General features: G+C 46.5%; 1 protein-coding gene across 1 annotated transcript in view; it reads right to left on the bottom strand.

The window, feature by feature from the left end:
• Window positions 1-8,261: 8,261 nt before the first annotated feature.
• Window positions 8,262-21,768, bottom strand: part of LOC142590861 (uncharacterized) — a 29,543-nt gene continuing 16,036 nt past the window's right edge. The window contains exons 12-15 of the mRNA XM_075703259.1: window positions 19,134-19,202; window positions 12,490-12,589; window positions 11,742-11,932; window positions 8,262-8,421 (exon numbers count right to left, since the gene is read on the bottom strand). Coding sequence (XP_075559374.1) covers window positions 8,350-8,421; window positions 11,742-11,932; window positions 12,490-12,589; window positions 19,134-19,202 — 432 coding nt within the window. The 3' untranslated portion in view covers window positions 8,262-8,349. The remainder of the gene's footprint in view (window positions 8,422-11,741; window positions 11,933-12,489; window positions 12,590-19,133; window positions 19,203-21,768) is intronic.

Raw genomic sequence — 21,768 nt, 5'->3', positions numbered from 1 at the left:
AATCGTTTGCTACAAGAATCGGACCGATCGCCCCATGATACATGGTTAGAATTGAAATCACCAGCTATGATTATATTCTTTCTGCATGCTGCAACCACGGCATCAAGAGAACCTGTAGAGAACAGGCCTGTAGGAAAATAAACATTGACTATCGAAAATGTGGCACAATCAAGCAGCATTACGTCCAATGCTAGCACCTCACTTTCTGAACAGAGTGACTGGTGACTTATCTTAGCTCTATCACAAGTTTTCGGTGAGATGAAAAATGCTAATTACTAATTAATAATTACTTGAGCAACTCCCGAACTGAAGCCAATAATATCAGAATGCACATTCACTTGAAACGAATTTCATACCGGTGTCACACGTACACGTCTGATCGCGATCGGGGCATATACGGATCGGATTTCTTGATCGCTATCAACAATGGTCGTTGCTACACAGTGCAACGGTTCGGATCGAGTTGTTATCGTTTACTGATCGTCAGCATCTCTCACAGAACTGCATAATGTACTGACTGCAAATTCAGATTTGCAAAATATGGTTAAATTTTGAGAATATTTCAATTCTAGAGCTTATTATTGTCGGCAAAAACATTTTCCAACGTCTGTTACTGAGCTGACTTCACTTCTTGTTTTTGGTGCTTTCAGAATACTGCGCTACAGGGCGCAGATGTCAGCCTGCGATTAAACCTGCCATCGCGATCGCCGAGGTCGGGATCCCGTAGTATCGCTATCAGAAATGACCGTGTAGCGACATCCGGGTCAAGCTCGATCCGGATCGGCCCCGATCGCGATCAGAAGTGTACGTGGGACACAGGTGTGACACCGGTATTAATACTAGCACCCATTTGGAGATAAACGTATGCACTTGCGGTAAAAAATGCGGTAGAAAATGCACTGCTGTTACACCTAATTTCTTCAGATCTTTTTGGCACTGAAACTCAAGACTAACTGGAACACCAGTGCATATTGTAGCACGTTTAGGAACACATATATTGAGACTTGTCGATAATCAACTGAATTCATTCCTAGTAGCTACGACTTTCGAACTAACCGACTGCAATTCTTAAATTACGATACGCGCACGCTTAGTTAAAAGTTGATTAGCCAGATTTGTGTAATTAGTCGATTATGTATTTCGATTTTTCGTGCAAGTAATATACGTATTCTAAGGTAATAATAATAATAATATTTGGGGTTTTACGTGCCAAAACCACTTTCTGATTATGAGGCACGCCGTAGTGGAGGACTCCGGAAATTTTGACCACCTGGGGTTCTTTAACGTGCACCTAAATCTAAGCACACGGGTGTTTTCGCATTTCGCCCCCATCGAAATGCGGCCGCCGTGGCCGGGATTCGATCCCGCGACCTCGTGCTCAGCAGCCCAACACCATAGCCACTGAGCAACCACGGCGGGTTTATATCCTAAGGTAATACGACTGAAGAAGTAGAATTCGGGCTATCTTTAACGTTTTCGTTAGAATGCATTGTGCATACAAATTCAAGTTCATAAACACGGCTGAGCTATGATGACGCTTGTTTGTTAACCTGAGTGTGGAGGCAGTAAGGAAAGTGACGCGAATGCGTTCCGTACGTTCCACAGACTCCCACAGAACGTTATCTATTAAAGCTCGGGGTCTCTAGGAAGCAAAAAGGGACGGGGAGAGAGGCCTAGTCGCCTCGCGAGACACCCGCACCCGGAGACTCGCCTCTGCGGGGCACGGCTCTTTCCCTGCCTCCGTGGCAGCCCTCCGGCCTATGAGCTGTACACAGCGCGTACTCGGGCAGCGCTCCCGCGGCGCTTCAATCCGGGGGTCTATCCCGTGCAGACGAGGGGCCTCCTCACGAGGCCCCCACGAGGCCCTGCGCGGCGTGAGAGCCGAGGGGTCGCGTGACCCCGTCCCTCCCAGGGGTGACACCGCTTGCACAGAGCCCAGCGTCTCGGGCCAGCGGATCCCCCTGTACCCGATTTTTAAAAACGCGCCGGGTGAACGCGCGGCCATGGACTCAGAAACGCACCGCACAAGCCGCGCGAGCGGGGATTTGAACCCACGACCTCCCGATGTCGTGGCGGACGCTTCAGACCACTAGACCACGGCAACGGTGAGGGAACAAGAAGCGTCAGGCCAACGTCATATCTGAACGGCGGCTCATAGAATGAAGAACCAAATAATCGCTGCCTATTGTATCTTGTTCTGTCTGAATTCGTGTTGTTGGTTTACAAGTTTCTGACGCTGTTAAATAGCAGGAAGCTATTGGAAAACAAACACAACACTACACAAAAGACGAATGTATCGCACTGTTGTACTGTATATTTGTAACATGTACTTGTTTATACACTATCTTGTGAACACGTCGTAGAAGTCTTAGTAATGGGTTGCCTATTTAACATATGAAATACAATGTGGCAATCGCAGATCGAACACACGAAGTGTTTAATTGATTTATTTAAAGCTACTAAAACGATTTTAGATGAGTGAAGAAATCTCGAAAGTGAAATTCGCGTAACCACGCGGCAGTGAAGCATCTCCCGAAAGTCGGAAATGGCGCGCTTGGAAATCCTGCCGTCTCTCGCGATCGACGAATGGCCGCACAAATGAGAGCACGTCACGCTGCCTCGCGACCAGTGACGTCCGAGAACGAGCGATTTCGGCTGGGACACGTGCGACGACAACCAAAGTCAGTCGAGGCAGTCGCTCCCCCAACCGGTAAAACCTACAAGTGGAATGCGTGCATCCATCTAGTGGCTAAACATGCAAGCTAAAGCATTTGATTTTAGGCCTCCGAGACTGCAGACAAACACTGCGTTGAAAATAACGTTTTCTGGCAATCCGCCCTTTATTGTACAACATTGAGTCAGACGATAACATCGTTACAGCGTCAAATAAGTGGATGTCAAGCCCTTTGATATGGGAAGGGACTCTATGGTGAAAAAGACAGACGTGCTGCGACCTGCTGACGAGCGAGAATGTTTTTCTTTCCTTATCCTCCTTTCCACTTGGCGCGGCCATGGGGCAGTGCGTCGTCCGGCGGCGAAAACGTACGAAAACGCAAGAACACGGCCCTTGCGAGGACGCCCTGGGGTGACGGAGCACTTCGGTCTACTGCAGCATCATCTGTCGCTGACTGAAGTCACTGCTGGCAGGCGGAGCCATAAAGGTGCAACACAGGGCCTCCGGGATCGGCAATTATGGTTGTTGTGGAGATCATGTCCAGGAAGAAGGTCATGCGCGTCCGTGCGGAGCTCGCCGATTGCTTGATGTGGTTTTTTGCTGCCGCCTTCGCAGATTTTTTTATGGGCACTGCAAGCGCTGGTTTTGTAAAAGTACGGGGTCATGAATATTTGGCTGCTCATGTCGTGTTCTAAAAAAAAAAAAAGGTTTTGCGCTCATCGCTGCGCTGTTCTTGCTGAAATTTTTCATAACGATCGCATTTCGGCTTCGACTTGGTCTAGTATAACACTTGGCATAGTACATTGGCTGTTCTTTAAGAAAAAAAGTGCTAATTTGCCTGCGCTTACGGGTATGAGAGCTGCGGCAGCGACGGCGCAAGCATAAATTTGTGTCGCTACCTGCCGTCATCTCCAGAAAGCAGCGTTTCAGGGACCTCTGCCGCGTGTTGCCCGCTCCTGGAAGAAACGACTTCCCTCGTACGTTTGACTGTCGACGCTCAACTTTTTTGAAAAGCCCCTATTCTATGCATTGAAGCACAAACCTAACTGGAGCATTAATGCATTTCGACAGACACATTGAAAATTAATATCTCGGAACTTGTGCTGTCCAGAGAATTCGTTCCAAGTGGATACGCCGTGCAACTCAGCGGCTATAATTCGTAGATCTAGATATGTGGCGTAAAATAATTAATTAAAATTTTTAATAGCGTAATCACGTTAATTATTCAATTGAATGTTTGGATTTCTCGCAGAAGTAATGGCCGATTCATTCAGTAATTTAGATCAAGGCTTTGAACTGTGCTCTATGCCATAGGAAATACCTTAAAAATTTGGTGAAATTAGAAAAAACCGTGTATATTGTAATAATATATGTAATACAGTAATTTTAGCCGGCGAATTTTCAATGCGTATTCTTGGAATGAATTTCCAAAATGACACAGGTTTGGAGATATACTCCACAAAACTTAACGTAAGAATGCACTGTTGTTCCGCTATTCTATGCATTAAAGCACATAAGTAACTTTAATGTTCATGTATTTCATTCCGCTCTTTGGGGGAAAATCATCTAGAAACTGGTGTTCTCCTGGAAATTAATTTCAAGTAGACACATGCGTCTTGGAAACTCACCAGCTAAAATTTGTAAATTGCAATACGTGCCGATAAATAATTAATGATGAAGCTAATCGGTGATGTTTTGTTGAATAGTTAAATACGTGTTTCGATTTCTCGTGCTAGGAATTCCCGTCTCTTCGAATCACACAGCTCAATGACGAGAACTATGCTACCTGCCATCGGCGATTTTTTTTTTTAATCCGTAGAACTTAAAAATGACCACACCGTATACACACACCCATGTACATATACAAGCCCTTTTAAGCTCTCCCATCTTCTCTCTACCTCTACCACGTAAACGGCTACCGACACTTCCCACACGTACACTTTTTTCCCTCACTTTGACGTTCTGAAGACCTCAGCAGCAACACTGAAAACTAGCTCCAGAAATTCGGTGGGACACATCTCAGGGTGACTGTCGACGGTAAGGCGTTTGTCATTGAATCATTACAGTGGGACAAAGTACTGTCACCGTCAAAACGATTTATGTATGACGCGTGTTCTGTAACGGAATTCCTCCTTTGCACTTCGCCAATATTCGCCAAGAACACTCGGCGCCGTCTAGCGCCACCGCGGGGAAGCCTAGGCTTGGCCTCCTAAATTCGTGGCGCGCCGCTGCATGCGAACGCCGAGAAACACGTCACGTGGCAACCGGGCTCCCTTCTCCGAGGGAGCCCTGTTCGCCCAGCACAGCAGGCAGACGCTCTAGGAATTCGACCACGGACTACCCAGTGACCCAGGTAGGCGGGGAAACGGTTGGATAGAAACAGATATAGATACAAACGTAGCCCCCAGAAAGTTCGCGAAGTATCGAAATAATGCTAACGAATTAAACGAAGGAAAGAGAAGGAGCTTAATCACTTCGCTCCAAGTGTGCGCTGGCGGGTAGGGCAGTCTTGTAACGTATACGGATCTTGCGCACAATATTGTGGTTGCCCAGCATCTGGCTCCCCTGTGAGGCGCAGCACTTCATCGTTGCTAGGACTCGGAAAAGGCGGTGCCGGTTGGCCCGATGAAAAGCTGAAAAGATCGCTTGTAAGCGATTTGCTGGCTATAACGGCCTAAGTGGCCTTCGCTGTCGTGACGTACCAACATCTGCTCGAGTCGTCCGGCAAATACTGAGACACAAATAGAAAACAAATACTGACACCCCGCGAGTTTAGCTTTTGAACATGCGTATTTGCGAGTCTGCTGCATGGCACAATCTCGGGCCGTTTTACTATATTTTTCACCAAATGCAGATTCTCAAAGCTGCGTCGTTTGTTACAGCTTGTTCCGTAAATTAAGTAATTGGTTACATGTAACTGGTTGACGAAAAACGTAATTGTAGTGAGCGTTACCGAATAAACGAAGTAATCGTGAAATTACAATGTTAGCAGAAAATGTAACTGATCGCACATAAATAATTACATGTATTTAACTGCGTACAAGCCTGCCCCTGTCTTTTTCACTCTCCCAACGAGGGACGTTCAACCGGCGCGTTGACTCTTGGGGGGGAAAACAGCCTGCACATAATTGTCAGACCTTTCAGGGGAGTCTCCACCAACAGCAAACTTTCTTAATAGCGGCGATGACTTTTCTCATTGCTTTCAGGTCGGCGATTCACGTCTCTCGCGTTGAAGTACATTCTTCTCGCTTTGACAAAACAGCAGCACATATGTAAACAAGGCCATTTGCTCCACGCATTCAAGTCGTGCACGGTTTACCAGTCTGATGTGGGTCATTTAGCACTTCTAGAAGTCTGTCCTAGGAAATATTACCTCCCTTACACAGTTGGAACTGTGTGTAGGCAACGTGCGTGAAATTTAGAGTATTTCTCGTATGATGTGGTAAGCCTCCTTGATTGACGCTCTTGTACTCTGTGAGTAATGAATTGCTGCCAACAACTGCCGCCAAAGAACGGATTTCCTCTAAACATGAAGAACTGGTTGAATTACCAGGATAAAAAATAATAGCTACATTACGTAATCGCGGTGAGTGCCTCCAAGGTGGAGCCCCTGGTCTGGGGCCTGCTGTGTTGTTACTGAGCTTGCCTATTATACACAAACATGTAAAACAAAATCCTCTCATCTACATCACTTTGCAAGCAACATGCAACATCATACATAAAATACATCGCCGCTTCAGAGGTTAGGCTAAAAAGGCTCACGGCCTGGCATGGCCCATATTCCTGGTGAAACGGTACAGTTGGCACACGAAGGCGTTACAACGTTGTAAGACGCACATTGCGTAAATGTAAGTACAATCGTCCGTTTAACCAAGTTGCTAGCAGAAACTCGAGCTTTTGATAAGCCCCGCTAAGCGCGACATTTTGTACCGCACATGACTGACATGATCAGTTCATGATATTCCTTCGTTGAAGACAACTGCAAGAAACGCATCTTGATCTAATCGTTAAAAAATGTAAAGTGCAAAACAACGAAACAACACGAAGTGTTGTTTCGTTGTTATGTACGCGAACGCTGAAAACTGCCTGCCCGAGTCGAAATCTCGCATCATTGCTAGGTAGCTATGAAAAATGTTTTTGCTTGACCGTAGATCACTAGAAATAACAAATATACGTACTTTTGCAGTCGGTCGCGAAGCGAGGAGGCGTGTTCGCGAAGGCAAGAAAGCGGCACTTCTTACTGTACCACGCGGCGGCCGCAACAACTGAATGATCGTAAGAAATCAGTCTCTGCATCAGCTCAAATGAGACGATTCGAGCAGTATAGGCAGATCTAGACCGGAAACTAATCAGACCTAGGGAACGGTTCTGGACACCGTCAAACTCCGCCATACAGTCAAATTCGCCATCTTGTCAGCTCTTATTGGCCCAGAGGGCTGTTGCGGTCTCTCTGATTGGATCAAAGTGCCGCCATTACAAGATTCGACGCGGTATAGAATTTGACGATGTCCAGAACAGTATCCCTAAAATTTCTCGCAGACCGCGATGCGAGTGCCACCACGCTGCAAGAATAAGGCAGGTGCGAGGCTAGACCCTGAAACCCCGCTGCAGAATATATGCAATTATTGGCAGATCGCACGCGACCTCTGCGATGAACGGTAGTGCTGTACATTCTATATGCTCGGGTTCTCAAAACTAGAGCGTTTACCCCGTTAGAGCTACTATGTTACCCAGAATCACGAAAGAAAGCCAGTTCCACGCAGTGAAAGCTGTCAAAACAGCGAAGCTGGTGGTCGTTTTCTCAAGTTTGAACTCGTGTTTAGCGCGATTTTCATGAAAGTCTTTTGTCTCGTTGTCGTCGTTTTGCTAGATTCAAGCTTCGGTTCCGGATTGCGCACACTGTTCAGTTGCGTAAGGCTGTGATCAAACCGCAGTCTATCACACACCTTGCAGCTGTGGCCGCACTCACGGCTGAGAAATTATCTCTTGAACAGTCCCTCGGCATCCTCCGTGGGAGGAATCTCTCTGCGTCGACGTCTCTACTCGGCCTCCTACTCTCGAAGTTGGTGGTTAGCTCGCCTCTGTTGGCGCTTGGCTTGGTTCGCCTTCTCTTGAAAGTGGGCGTTGGCTTGCCTCCCTCCACCGGCGCTTGGCTTGCGCTTCCTGTTCTCGATCCTCGGCGGTAGCTGCTTCTCTCCGCTGGCGCTTTGCTTGCGCTTCTCACTCTCGAGGCTCGGGACTTGCGCGACGTCGTCGCTGCCGCTCCCGTGCGAACTCCCGCTGACGCTCGCGCCGATAGGAATCCATGGGGCGAAAGGGCGCGCGCCGGCGAAGCACCTGCTGCCATACCCCTCTCCTCCCCCTTCCCTGGCGTGCACGCTGCCTCCTGCCCCTCTGCGTGACACAGGACAACGGACGGCGAAGGCTAGACTTAGAACAGCTCCGCTGTTGAAACACGAGGCAACCCGGAGCCCATCGAGCAGCTGTCAGTGAAGGTGCCCAGAGAAGATGCGAAGCTACAGAGCGCTTTGTTTCACTCTACTTTCATCTAAGCCGTGAGGTCCGTGAAATTCGACCCCGCGAGATAGCAGTGTGTGAAGCCTTTAATTTGGAGGCCCAACAGTCAACCACAGCTGAACTCCATACATTTATGAAAGACACACAGCTTCCAACACTCAATCGCTGCGTATTTCTTGCTCACTCATTCGTTCGCTCTTGTCATCGACCCAAGTCGGTGGCGGACCAATCTGGAAGGAGAAGAAAACAATGAATGAGCGAACCAAGGCACAGGTACTGACCCATATAAGCTGTTTATTTTACTTTTTTCTTTTTACTTAGAGTTAACGCAATGCTTAAAAGGCGTCTGGCGGCAGAATACTACAATTCCACTCGTATAGCTGGATTACTCGTAAAAGCGGGCATTATTTTCACGAGACCTTTATTTCCATAATCGACTAATTTACCAAAAATTATGATTCATATTCAATTAACTTAAGGCCCATACTGCAATGAACAAATTGCAGCCGGTGAATTCGCAAGGCATATTACCTTGGAATGAATTCTCGAGATCAGTTGAGAAATATGTATTCCCGAAGTGTGCAACTAAATATGCTGGTGTTCCAGTAATTTTCGTCCGGCAAGACAAAAAAGGCATTTTGTTTAAACAGTAAGAGGAAGAGCAGGACATTTTATTGTCAACTTTGATGGCGTTATCTCGAAAATCGCATTTTCAAGAATCATTCCAAGTGGATGCACCTGGAGCGCTCACTGGTTGCAATGTGTAAATTCTAATGTGCCATAAATTATTTAGTTAAACGCTGATTAGTGAGATCTTGTTCCTTAATCAATTACGCATTTAGATTTCTCGCGCAAGTGGTCTCCGCTTCACCGCGCAATTCAGCTGCGTGATTGCAATCGTTCTATCTACCGCAGGCGATTTATTAAACCATTCTGCTAAATCCCCCCACCCCCACTCTCCCCCCCCCAAAAAAAGAAAGAAAGAAAGGACGCCTGGTACATGCCTCCGCCATGCCCGCGACGACAGTTGCAAGACGGGACCAGGCGCGGTATAAAGCGCAGCGCCTGGCTTACCGCGTTGACATCACCGGTGGACGCTATGGGAAAATCTTACTGACAGATGTCGGTTTAGATAACAGAATGAACAGTGCGAACTGCAAGAATGCCGTAAGCAATTGTCTATCCTGCCGCTGTTTCTTTCTCGTTGCGCATTACTGATCAAATGCCTAAGACCGATCCTTTGGCACGTGAATAAGGAATCGATGGCCGCCAGGTATACCTCCTATACGTAGAACTGTAACGAGAGCTGTGACATTCTAGAGTCAATGGTTTTCTCGAGCTAGCGTTTATTGATTGTTCTAGAAGTTCCCCGTAGAAAGCCAAGCACGGCCCTAGGACGCATTATCAGGCGGCTCGAGCTTTAATGCGAACGATGCATATAGGATCAATACCCGTGTTTTCTTCGTAGGTCCGACCAGGTATATAGCCTCAATCGCGCAATAATAAGAAAATCGAGTCTCCGATGGCGGGACTTGAACCAGGGCACTCCCGCACAGCAGGGCCTAATGCCATATCATTAGGCCACATATGCGCGTGCATTGGTGAGAAAGAACACAAGACTCTTACACGTTCTTTCCGTGTGCAAGATATATAGCGCTTTGGTATGTTTGCCACGTGCATATCGTTACATAGCAGAAGTTTCCTCGTGAATTGGGTGCACGATTAGCAGCTTTTGCGACGGCAACGAATCCGAATCTAGCAGTGCCAGAAGCGAATCGAAAGAAATCGCGAATATCTTTAAAATTAATTCGAGTCTTGTGTCATACGTGCGAAATCCAGGATATGATTATAAGGAACGCCGTGGTCTGTAGGGCTCGGGATTAATTTCGACCACCTGGGCATCTTTTAACGGGCGCACAGTGCACGGCACGCGAGCGTTTTTTTTTCTTTTTTTTTTCTTCTTTATTTTTTCATTCCGTCTCGCCGTCATAATGCTTCCGCAGCTGCCCCCGGGATTGATCCTGTCACGCCTTAGGTCGAACCAAGCAGAGCAACGCCATAGCCACTGGACTAACGCGGCGGGTTTATCGAATACCTGTCGAATAGTTTTCGAATCGTCATTATCATCAAAAACATTTATTGGTCTCTGCAGGATCTTTTGTTGTAGTCCATCAGGGCCTACAACAAAAGTTTTCGAATAATGGTAAGCCGTTTTCACGATTGGTATAAAACGATGTTCAAGTCCTAGTAATCAAGACGTCAGCAAGGTTCTGTCATTACATTGCACGTAGCGAAGTGTTGTTGCTTAGAAGAAACAGTCGAGCATTAGGAAGAAATAAACAGTTTCTTCGCACACACGACGGCACACTATTCGTAGAATACGAATCATCGCTACGTATGGCTAGTCGGTGAAGTGTGGCTCCCCGAAGAGTGCAGCCTGCTCGTGTTCTCGTGTTTATGGCCGCTGCTACACCAGGATAAAGCTTATCGTGCTTTTTCTCCGATATTATATGTTTGTTTGTGCACAACTGATGTTTTGATACATACGCTAAATCTATTGGAAAACTGAATGTATGTATTCATTCGAAACTATTCGAAACTGAAGCAATGAATAAATGTGTTAGCTTGTATACATATCGGTCGTCGTCTGACGTCCGCCGCCGTTGACAATTTGACTGCAAAGGAAGCATTCTAGCTATTCCAGAAAGCTTGTCTTTACTATGCTTAAATATTGTAGAATTCATTGAAACACCCACACCCACTGCCGTAATGAGTACTAGTATCTCTGCTTAATCGAACGCCTATCTATTATCGAAGCATGCCATATAGAGGGTTTTATTATATTCCGCAGACTTGTCAATTACCGAGTGACTTAGATGGGTGAGATCTATTGCCGAACATGCCTCTCTAAATTCATTATATCCGCTGGGCTGGCTCAAGTCGTGGGGGCTCGATTCCATTCAAAAGTATCTTGACGAATATTTTGTGCAATACAGAAAGAAAGCTAACGGGCCCATAACTGGCGCAAATCTTGACCTTCTCCTTCCTTGTGATTTAATATAATGCTGAAATTCTTTCAAGCCTGGCATATCTGTATACGCACACTCACCAGTCATAAACGTCTATCGCATGCGACAATCAATTCGCTGCTATAGCTGCGGCTATGATGTTCTACTGCGGAGCTCGAGGGCATGGATTCGATTCATGGCCGAGGCGGCCATATTTCGATAGACGCAAATTGCAAAGACGCTTGTGTACTTAGATTTAGGTGCACGGTAAAAGAACCGGCCCGAGGGGGTCATGATTAGTCCTCCGCTAGGGCGTCTCTCATATTTTCAGAGTTGGTTCAGGACGTTAAACCCAATCAATCAATCAATCAATCAATCAATCAATCAATCAATCAATCAATCAATCAATCAATCAATCAATCAATCAATCAATCTATCTATCTACCTATCTATCTATCTATCTATCTATCTATCTATCTATCTATCTATCTATCTATCTATCTATCTATCTATCTATCTATCAATGTGCAGCAAAGTCCCACCGCCAGTCTCCGCCAGCCTTGAGAGAGTTTGACGAGCAGCTCGTCCGACTCCATGACGTAAGCCAGGCTGCCAACGGGCTGTGACGATGCGGACTTGAGAAACGAGGCCGCGTCCCTCCACGCCACCGTCTTCCTCGTCATCGGCCCCATCTCGGGCAAAGGGGGCTCGTCGCCGTAGTCGGAATCCTCGTCTGCGCGCCGAGAATCGAGATCGAACGAGAGATATTCAACTGCGCCACCTGAAGAGATAAGCCCACGTACGAGAAAAGAAATGCGCCGGCATATAATTGGACTTTGTTGAGTCCAGGTTTCGCCGACCCTAATTGTTTGCGGCTACCTTATTTCAGCAAGTGTTGTTTCCTTGCCTCGAACATATTCCATCCGCAGCTTGTCCTTCGTCCTTCACATTTGGTGCTTAACGCAGAGCTTCCAACTCGGCTAACAGAATACCAGAAACGTTTGTATGACGGTGTACGTGAACAGGTGGCTGAAGACATGACCGATATAACGAACAAAGCAAGCGCAGTAACCTACAAAATACATAAAAAAATAGTTGGTCATATTTACAACGGTTACCGTCAACATAAAGATGCGAAACTTAATCAATGTAATCCGATTACAGCTCAAAGACAGAGCCGATCACAGACAAAGGAGACGACGCTTCGTGTCTTGTTGACAGTTGCAGGCTACACGCGGATTTGGGCCGTGCACCAACTGGGCTGAGGAGAATCTATTTGCCAGTGCGCACCTTTGCGCTCTTCCAGGATGCTTCTGGTGGCGTCCACCCAGGGCATGGGCAGTCCCGGTGCACCCGGCGGACCCGGTGGTCCTGGCGGACCGCACTCGCCCTGGAAGGTGCAAGACCCCGTGTGACCGCTATGAGGCGCGACCAGGGTACACCTGCGCGGTAACTCAGCGGCTGCGGCGTGGCGCTGCTGAGGTCGCAGCTGCGATCCCGGCCGCTGAGACCACGCTTCGATAGGGACGGAATTCAAAAATGCTCGTGTAGTCGCATATTTTATTTTAATTTTAATTTTTTAAAATTCAGCCGGAGTAGAGAGGCACATACATTGACCTTGAAATGATGTCAGCAATTTTCTGTTAATCTCTCTGAAATAAAACTTACTTGAAAACGCTATATAAGGGCCACATAAGATCGTTCTTTTGAATTGTTAGGCAAGCGTGCTGCTTGTAACATGGAGGCGAAACTGGCCACATAAAGCGACGCAAAGGTTATTGTGCTGCACGCGATCCTATGATGCGATAGTGCGCCTGCTATATGTGTCTCTCTCATTGCCCCTTTCTTATCTTATTACCTACCACGTCCCCCAGTGTTGGGCGGCAAACCGGCTTTTATGTTATGGTTAACCACGACACCTTGCCTATTTATTTCGCTTCTGTCTCTCTCTCACTATCGCCTTATGGCGGCAAACTTTGCTTTTTCGGGGAAAGCTTTTGCACTGAAAAGCATAACTTTGTTGTTGTTGTTGTTGTTGTTCTTGTTGTTGTTGTTGTTGTTGTTGTTAGTTGCGAGATAATCAATTGAGGTTGAGCGCTCCATATAGAAGGATGTCCTGTCCTGTTCCTGAGTCAGCAATGTCTATGCTACTCGGCCGGGCCCCTGCCATAGAGCTCCAGGTGTCCGGTCCGCCACGACCGATTTCTACTACTGCTGATCAACAGGTGCTAAACCTCCCCGATGAGCCTCCTTCTACTGACGAGCGCCAGGAAACAACACTCCAAGAACCGACTCACTTGTTTCCTGTTAGTTTGGCTTCAAATAATCGTGTTCCCACCCACAAAGTGTGCCTCGAGAGGACGAATGATACGGCTTCTCGTTGCGGCAACACAGAAGACACCCCCGCAGCAAGAGGTACGTTGCGAGATTCTCCGAAGTGACCCTGCTAAGTGGCCGGACGTTATTACTGAGAGCTTTCGGAGTGCATGCCTTGAGAAAGGGCCATTGCATTTTCAAAATCTGGCCGAAAATTTTCCGTCTTCCGAAAGGCAATACAAAACTCAGAACCGCTATATGTCACCTCATCTTTTCGTGCGAAAGGCTGTAAATGGGGAGGCGTACGAGCGACACTGGTTAATGTACTCGGAGTCCAAAGGTTCCATTTACTGTTTCATGTGCAAACTATTTTCCATTTCAAGCAACCCCTGTGCTTTCACCACGCACGGCTTTTCTGATTGGAAAAGAGCAGAAGAAAGGGTTTGCGCACATGAAAATAGCGTCGAGCACCGGAACTACGTGGCAGCCTGGCTCGCCCGCTCTAACTCGAGCAGCACAAATGACAAGGAGCTGGTTAAGCATCTTGTCACTGAGACCGCTTACTGGACAGAGGTGTTGAAGCGCGTAGTCGTTGTAGTTAAGCTTCTAGCTGAGCGCAACTTAGCGTTTAGGGGCAGTGAGGAGATTTTTGGTTCCCCGAGAAATGGCAATTATATGGAAATGCTTGAGGCCATTGCCAAGTTTGATCCCTTTCTAGAAGAGCACATCAAACGCTACTGGAACAAAGGAAAAGGTCACCCATCATATCTGTCAAAAACCATTTGTGATGAATTTATCGAGCATATGGCAAAGGCTGTCAAGGAACGTCTCGTTGACGAAGTGAAACGCGCAAAATACTTCTCTTTAGTTGTTGATTCGACTCCAGACCTTACTCGCGTTGATCAGCTGTCAGTTGTTTTACGATGCTACTTAAATGGTAAAGTGTACGAAAGCTTTCTTGGATTTGTTTCAATTGAATCGCATACCGGCTCGTATCTTTTCGATACCGTGATTTCTCTCTTAACGACCAATGGTATCTCAATTGATGACTGTAGGGGTCAAGCTTATGATAATGCGAGTAATATGTCAGGAAAATACAAAGGACTGCAAGCTCAAGTCAAACACCTGAACGAATTGGCAGTCCACGTCCCGTGTGCTGGTCATTCACTGAACTTAGTTGGCGCGTGTAGCGTTGACAGTTGCCTTGAGGCAATCAAATTTTTCACTATAATTCAGAGACTGTATGTGTTCTTTGCTGCCTCACCTAAGCGATGGAGGTATCTTTTGGACAGCATGGGCGGAACTGGCCAGCAGCTTGTTTTGAAAAGTCTCTCTGAGACCAGGTGGTCAAGACACGCTGAATCATCTAAGGCCATTCTGAAAAATTTCAATGCAGTCTTGTGTTGCCTTGAAGCTATATCAAAGAACGAGGAAGTAAACGGTGACACTGGGAACTAAGCGCACTCTCTCTTCAAAAAAAAATGACAAAACTGGAGACTGCATTCATGGCGATTTTCTGGAGTGGTATCTCGGAGCGCTTTGACAAAACAAGCGTAGCACTTCAGAAACCAGGCCTAGACATTTCAACTGATGTAGACCTGCTGACCTCTCTAGAAGGCTTCGTTAATTGTTTGCGACCTCTCTTTGATACCTTCGAAGAGAGAGCGCGCACGCTAAGTACCAATCAACGTTATCAGGATGAGGGCAAACGCATCGTTTTGAGTAAGCACCCGGACGGAAAAAGCGATAGTGCGCTACAAGGTAGAAAAAAGTTTATCGTATGGACCTGCAATGTTGTACTTGACAGTCTAGACTCTGTTTTGCGAGTGCAAAAGGCTGCCTACACTGAACTCTGCGAAAGGTTCGGATTCTTAAAATTGCTGACAGAAGTTGGGAGCGAGGCCTGTCTGGCACAGCAGGCTGAGAAGTTGGTGAAAACCTACAAAAATTATTTGGAGCCAGCATTTTCCGCTGAAATCGTTCAGTTTGCAAACTTTCTGCACAACTCTGTGTGCCAGGACACGAGTCCCCTGGGAATAATGAAGTTGCTGCACGAAAGAAAGCTTATTGATGCGTTTCCGAACCTTTCTATTGCTTTGCGAATGTACTTAAGCACACTCGTCAAAACTGTCAGACCGAACGATCGTTTTCCAAGTTGTCGCTGATAAAAAATCGCCTTCGTTCGAGCCCCCTTGACGACAAGGTGAACTCGCTTGCTATCATGTCCATTGAAAGTGACCTCCTCCGCGATCTATCCTTCGAACAGACTATATCTGATTTCGCCAAAGCGAAGGCGCGATAGATGCCATTTTAAAAGAGGACTGTTTGTGCTATACATGAATAGTTGCAATAAGTTCGTTGTGTCACCTCCCAGCCTCCACATTGCCAATGAAACGCTGAGCAGTGTAATTCAAGATATGCAAATCTTCGTTGTTCGTCTCTTGTTTGTTTTTCTTGTGATATTTAGCGTGCTTATAAAGAACTGTATTTTTGTTGTTTTTGATAGTGGCACGTTTATTTGGTGTCGTCCTTGCTTGTCTTACCTTTCACGAAAATATTTTCAAATAACGTTTTGTAATTACAGTCGGTAATTTTCATCTGTATTCTAGTGCATTTTATGGTGTTTGTATTGCCTTAAGTATTGTATATATCTATTGCATATTTATAGAGTAACGTGTATAACGATTACTGCAGTCTGATGCTTGAATTTTCCTAATGTTTTGGATACAACCATGCGTCTCCTCACGGGATCAAACTTAGTGATGCAAACAAAGCCTAGCTTCAGAAGTATCGAAGTCTGAGCTGTGTTGTCTTTTCTACGTTCTTGTTCCTCTTGAGTGCACTAAACTTTTCCTTAAAGCCTAGCTTTTGCTGAAAACAGAATGCAGATTAATCACAAAGTGAACATATGTGTTGGTGTTTACAACAGCGCGCGTTTCAAGCAAGTTTTGTTGTTTTCCTTATAATAATAACAATAATAATAATCCCACTTATCACACTTCATTCTTTTTAATTTGGTGGAATTAAAATCAAACATGGCATATTTCCAGTAGCGTAGCAGGCGACAGGGGGTGGGGGGGGGGGGGATCAGCATAGGAAAAGGAGGCCTGCATTCGTATTAGCCCAGGGCCCTCATTTTTCTTAATCCGGCCCTGATTTACACTGCAGCTCAGAAGAAAACTGAAAAGATTAAAAAAGAAAAAGGGCTTTCTAAAGAATAACCGAATACAAGAAATATCCACCTTAACCATTCAAGTCCGAGATCAAGTTGGTAAAGATAAACAGAATTACCATGGGCCAGTATTGCTCATTTTATTTCGTCATGCCGAGAAAAAGTTTGGCGTCTGGTTTCTCCTTCATCACACAACTGCAAGGCTTTTGATATTGAGGGCTGCATTACCCAAGACCGCTCAAAAATAGCAAACGCATTTAACGATCAGTTTCAATCTGTTTACACTAAGACAATGATTCCATGCCCAATTTCAGCTCCTTCCATCCGCCAATGCCCGATATGGTCATTAGTGAATTGGGCACATTTATTATGCTCTATAAAATGGCAATAGCAATATAGCAATAGCAATATAAAAAAGTCGTGTGGTCTTTGATGGGATCCTGAATGAAGTTTTGAAGCGGTAAGCCTAGTGGGTGGCAAAGTACTTTCACGTATTGTTTTCGAAATTGTTGCAGGCGGCAGAATAATAATAATAATAATATTTGGGGTTTTACGTGCCAAAACCACTTTCTGATTATGAGGCACGCCGTAGTGGAGGACTCCGGAAATTTTGACCACCTGGGGTTCTTTAACGTGCACCTAAATCTAAGCACACGGGTGTTTTCGCATTTCGCCCCCATCGAAATGCGGCCGCCGTGGCCGGGATTCGATCCCGCGACCTCGTGCTCAGCAGCCCAACACCATAGCCACTGAGCAACCACGGCGGGTACAGGCGGCAGAGGTTCCAAAAGACTGGAATATATCTAATGTGATGCCCCTACACAAAACTGGCAACAAATGCTGTGTAAAAAATTACTGTCTCATATCATTATTCTCAACCGCTTGCAAATTGATGGAGCACATAATGCATAAGCACATTTCAGTATTTCTCGAGGGGCACAACTTCTTCACCAAAGAACAACATGGGTTTTGCAGGGGCTTTTCAACACGAACTCAATTAATATAAACTATACATGATTTTCTGGTTTCTGTAAATAATGGAAATCAAGCAGACGCATTTTTTTTAGACTTTCGTAAAGCCTTTGACACTGTTTCTCACAATAAACTGTTTTATAAATTAAACTTGGTACTACAAAACTCAAAGCTAATATCCTGGTTTCCATCATATATTGCTGACGGCCAACAATTTGTATCTTTTGACCAGCATTGCTCAGGTAAAGTTTCAGTGTCGTCCTGTGTCCGACAGGGCTTGGTGCTGGGACCACTTTTTTTCTTCTGATCTCTGTAAACGACATTTTTGACGATATCCCAGTTAAAATTAAACTATAGGCAGGTGATCCTGTTTTATACTCCGAAGTTAAAAGCACGTCTGGCCAGCTGCTCTTAAAGCAACCGTATCAAATGGTTGTGTCATGGTGTGAAAATTGGCAAATGTCCCTCAATCTTGAAAAAGCTGTAGCAAGGAAAATTACTCACGAAAAGATCACCCACATTTATTAATACGGCATCAAAAACAATTTTCTTACCGAAGTAACAGAGTATAAATACTTAGGTCTCCTCATAACAAGTGATCTTAGATGGAATAAACACATCTTCCAAGTCACAGCAAACACACAACGCAAACTATTTTTTCTTCGCAGGGTTCTGAAACTATCCGCCCCTACGCTCTGTCTTCTTGCGTATATATCTGTCATTCTACCTAGGTTAGACTACACCGTTATCTGGGATTCATTCATTCAAATATATATATATATATATATATATATATATATATATATATATATATATATATATATATATATATATATATATATATATATATATATATATATATATATATATATATATAATCATAGCCGCTAAGCTGCACGTGTACAATGATTGGTCACCTGGAACGGCCGAACGCAAATTCTTCGGAGTGAATGCGAATGCGAGTGTTACGGTGCCACACTTGCATTCACTCCGACGAAGGCCGGTCTTCCGGCCGAAGCGTCAGCAAAACATAAGCCATAACGTTCGCCTTTCTTTCCTTCTCCGAATATATATATATATATATATATATATATATATATATATATATATATATATATATATATATATATATATATACTCTTTAAGACGAAGATTAAGCGCCGTCCAAGTTCTTTTCTGGGACCTCGCTTACTCCACTCTCCCTGCTCCGAAAGTGACCCGCCGTTCGGGTGGCCCGTGCTTTCTCCGTGTCGGATCTGGAGCGTCTTGTATACAATCCGACTTGGAGAACCGAATTGACCTCGCGAATTCACCATAAGCCTTTTGTCAAGGTCGGCACGCTTCCTATCAGTCGCATGGAGATTGAACAATGACAGCGCTAAATCCATTCCCTGGAAAACTTGCATGAAAGTCTATGCCCCGCACTTGGACTGGGCTCTATCCAGAACGGGATGACTAAAAGGAGCGCACCCACCTTTTGACCGGGAGGACCCTTCTCGTAGCGGGTCGGACGATGTAGGCTCTCCGCCTTCATAACGGTACCCTGCGAGCAAAATGAACGCAGCGCGGAAGCCCCGCGTCTTAACGAGGGCGCGCACTGCTCTAGCAGAAGCTGGATCCACCCAAAAACAATCTGGAACACATGTAGCGCATTACATCGCAATTTTTCTACAGACGCAGCTGCGTCTTCTCGAGCTGTATTCGTGTAAGGCCGCTGCATGGCACACTGGAAACGCCAGACTACATCCGCACCTTAAGTTTCGGGGATGCTCTCGCGAGATTTCGCGTGATCCAGCACCGGGCGCATTGGCGTCTACGAGCGGCTGCGATAAGAGTGTGCTTCGCACTGTGCGACTGCGCCAAGATTGCTGTGCCAAGTGGTCGTCCGAGAACACGGTTTCCAATCGAAGGAATATTGAACTTGAACTCTCGGGTTTTATGTGCCAAAACCACGATTTGATTATGAGGTGCGCCGTAGTGCGGAAATCTGGATTAATTTTGACCACCAGGGGATCGTTAACGTGCCCCCATTGTACAGGATGCGGGCGCTTTTTTGCATCTTGCCCTCATCGAAATGCGGCCGCCGCGGCCGGGATTTGATCCCGCGAGCTCGTGCTTAGCAGCGCGATACCAAACCGCTAAGCCACAGCAAAAGGTCCGGAGGAAGATTTCGCAAATTTGCCAAATGCGGGATACGAAGAGAGAATCCTTAATACCCGCATTCAGAAATGCATCTTAACCTGCAGCATACATGCTTGACTTCATCTAAGTGGCGCTTGTCCTGCACGCATCTAAAGAAGCGCAATGAGCGCTCTGGGCACGTTCACGCCAGGCGTCACGTAGATCACGCCAAGCATGGGCTTCAAGTTAAGATGCATTTATGAATAGGGGGTAAGACTCCCTAACGCGTCACAAAATTCACCTCTTTCGTCGTAGTTGTGTAGCCAGTAATGACCGAAACAGACAGTAATTCCGCGCTTGCGCTTCGGGCACAGTGTTATGCCTAGATATGTATTTCCTTCGTCACGATGGCGGCCATCGACAAGCTGTGATCCGGGGAACCGTTCGTATACAGCTGAACTGAAGAGATACCTTATAGTAGAATGATATTTCGGTCATGGTGAAATTTATTTCATTTGTCTGTTAGGAAAGAAGAAGCATTTGCTAAAGGCTTGAGGTTAAGAGGGCATTCAAACCACAAACCAAATGCCGCGGACGAGCATGACGTGGTTATGAGTCGCGGGGAATTGAGCCGCCAGCTGCCGCTTATCTGCTTCGTCCACGTGTGCGCCATGATTGGGCGCCACCGAGGCACGTGTGGTGCTCGTCCGGATTTAGGTCCGTCGAGCGAGCACGCCATAAAGGCCGCGCAGGTTCGACTTCCCTTATATGAAAGGTGCGCACACTTCCCGCCCGATTTGACTGCTTCCCTTGTGTCTTGCGAAATGTGCAGCGTGCTCAGAGACGCTCAATAGCAGAACCAGCACGTTCCTCAGAGACATCAAAACCGTATTCAATTGAGCCAGTTGGCTTGTGGCTAAGACGAGTTTTAATCACTGAAATGAACATAGAGGCCTGCGCATTTCGTGCTGGGGCGCAGATAGCCAGGTCGGTTTCGCGCACGCAGCGATCCCCGACCGCTCACACCAAGTACCCGCTGTACACGTGGCCGCCTCGAAGTCCCGGATCTAGCCACATACCGGTGGTTCCCAATTGGCTCTTGCGCGATGGACGTCTTCGAGTGACTCACATTTTGTTATCGTCGTATGCGAACTTTCAAGAACAAGAAATGTTCAAATCCAACTCGCATCGTGGAATCCACGAGAAGCAAACATCTATAACTTCATTCGGGGGCTTTACACGGTGCCACAACCACGATACGAACGTGAGGCACGCCGTAGTGGTGGACTCCGGATTAATTTCGACCACATGGGGCTGTTCAACGTGCAGCGACTCTTTCGTGAAACGGCTAATCCCAAATGCTCAAAGTTCGCCCATTTCATTCCTGCGAATTTGGGTCGCATGCATGTTGCTCGCATACGCTCTCGCGCTACGCGATGTGGCACACGCGGCCATCAACTCAAAGTTCTAGCCGGTGTTGGCACGATAGGCGTGCGACTGTGGCCTAATGGTTAGACCGCCTGGCTACTGTGCCGAGGAACCGGGGCTCGATCCCCACCACAGGATTACCTTTTTCAACTATTCAGCAAGACAGCGACAGCCACGGCCAGGAAAGTTCGGGAACGTCGGAAAAAGAAGGCTTCGCTTAAAATAGACAAGCAAGGACTTGTCGTTAGACAGCGACATGCCATTACGGCGAGCTACTACTACAGACGGCATCTAGGCCTGTGCCCTGCTTCAGCGTTTTAGGCCAACACCGGGTGACCTGATCCCGTCGGAGCATTCATGCGGCCCGCGCCTGCGAATCCTCGGCGCTCTGGCAAAGTCGTCTTCACGGCCGGACGCACGGTCCTCTGCATGGGTCGCTCTTATGCGAGAGACAGGGCTGTCGCCTTATCGATTATTGATGCTGCATGGCGAACTGGCGCAATAAAAGAAAGATACGAAAAACGTAGGGGTTTCCAAATCTTTCCCATTTCTTTCGAAAT

This window comes from Dermacentor variabilis, chromosome 8 (assembly GCF_050947875.1).
Source record: "Dermacentor variabilis isolate Ectoservices chromosome 8, ASM5094787v1, whole genome shotgun sequence".
Lineage (NCBI taxonomy): Eukaryota > Metazoa > Arthropoda > Arachnida > Ixodida > Ixodidae > Dermacentor > Dermacentor variabilis.
This window is presented reverse-complemented; position numbering and strand designations above follow the sequence as displayed.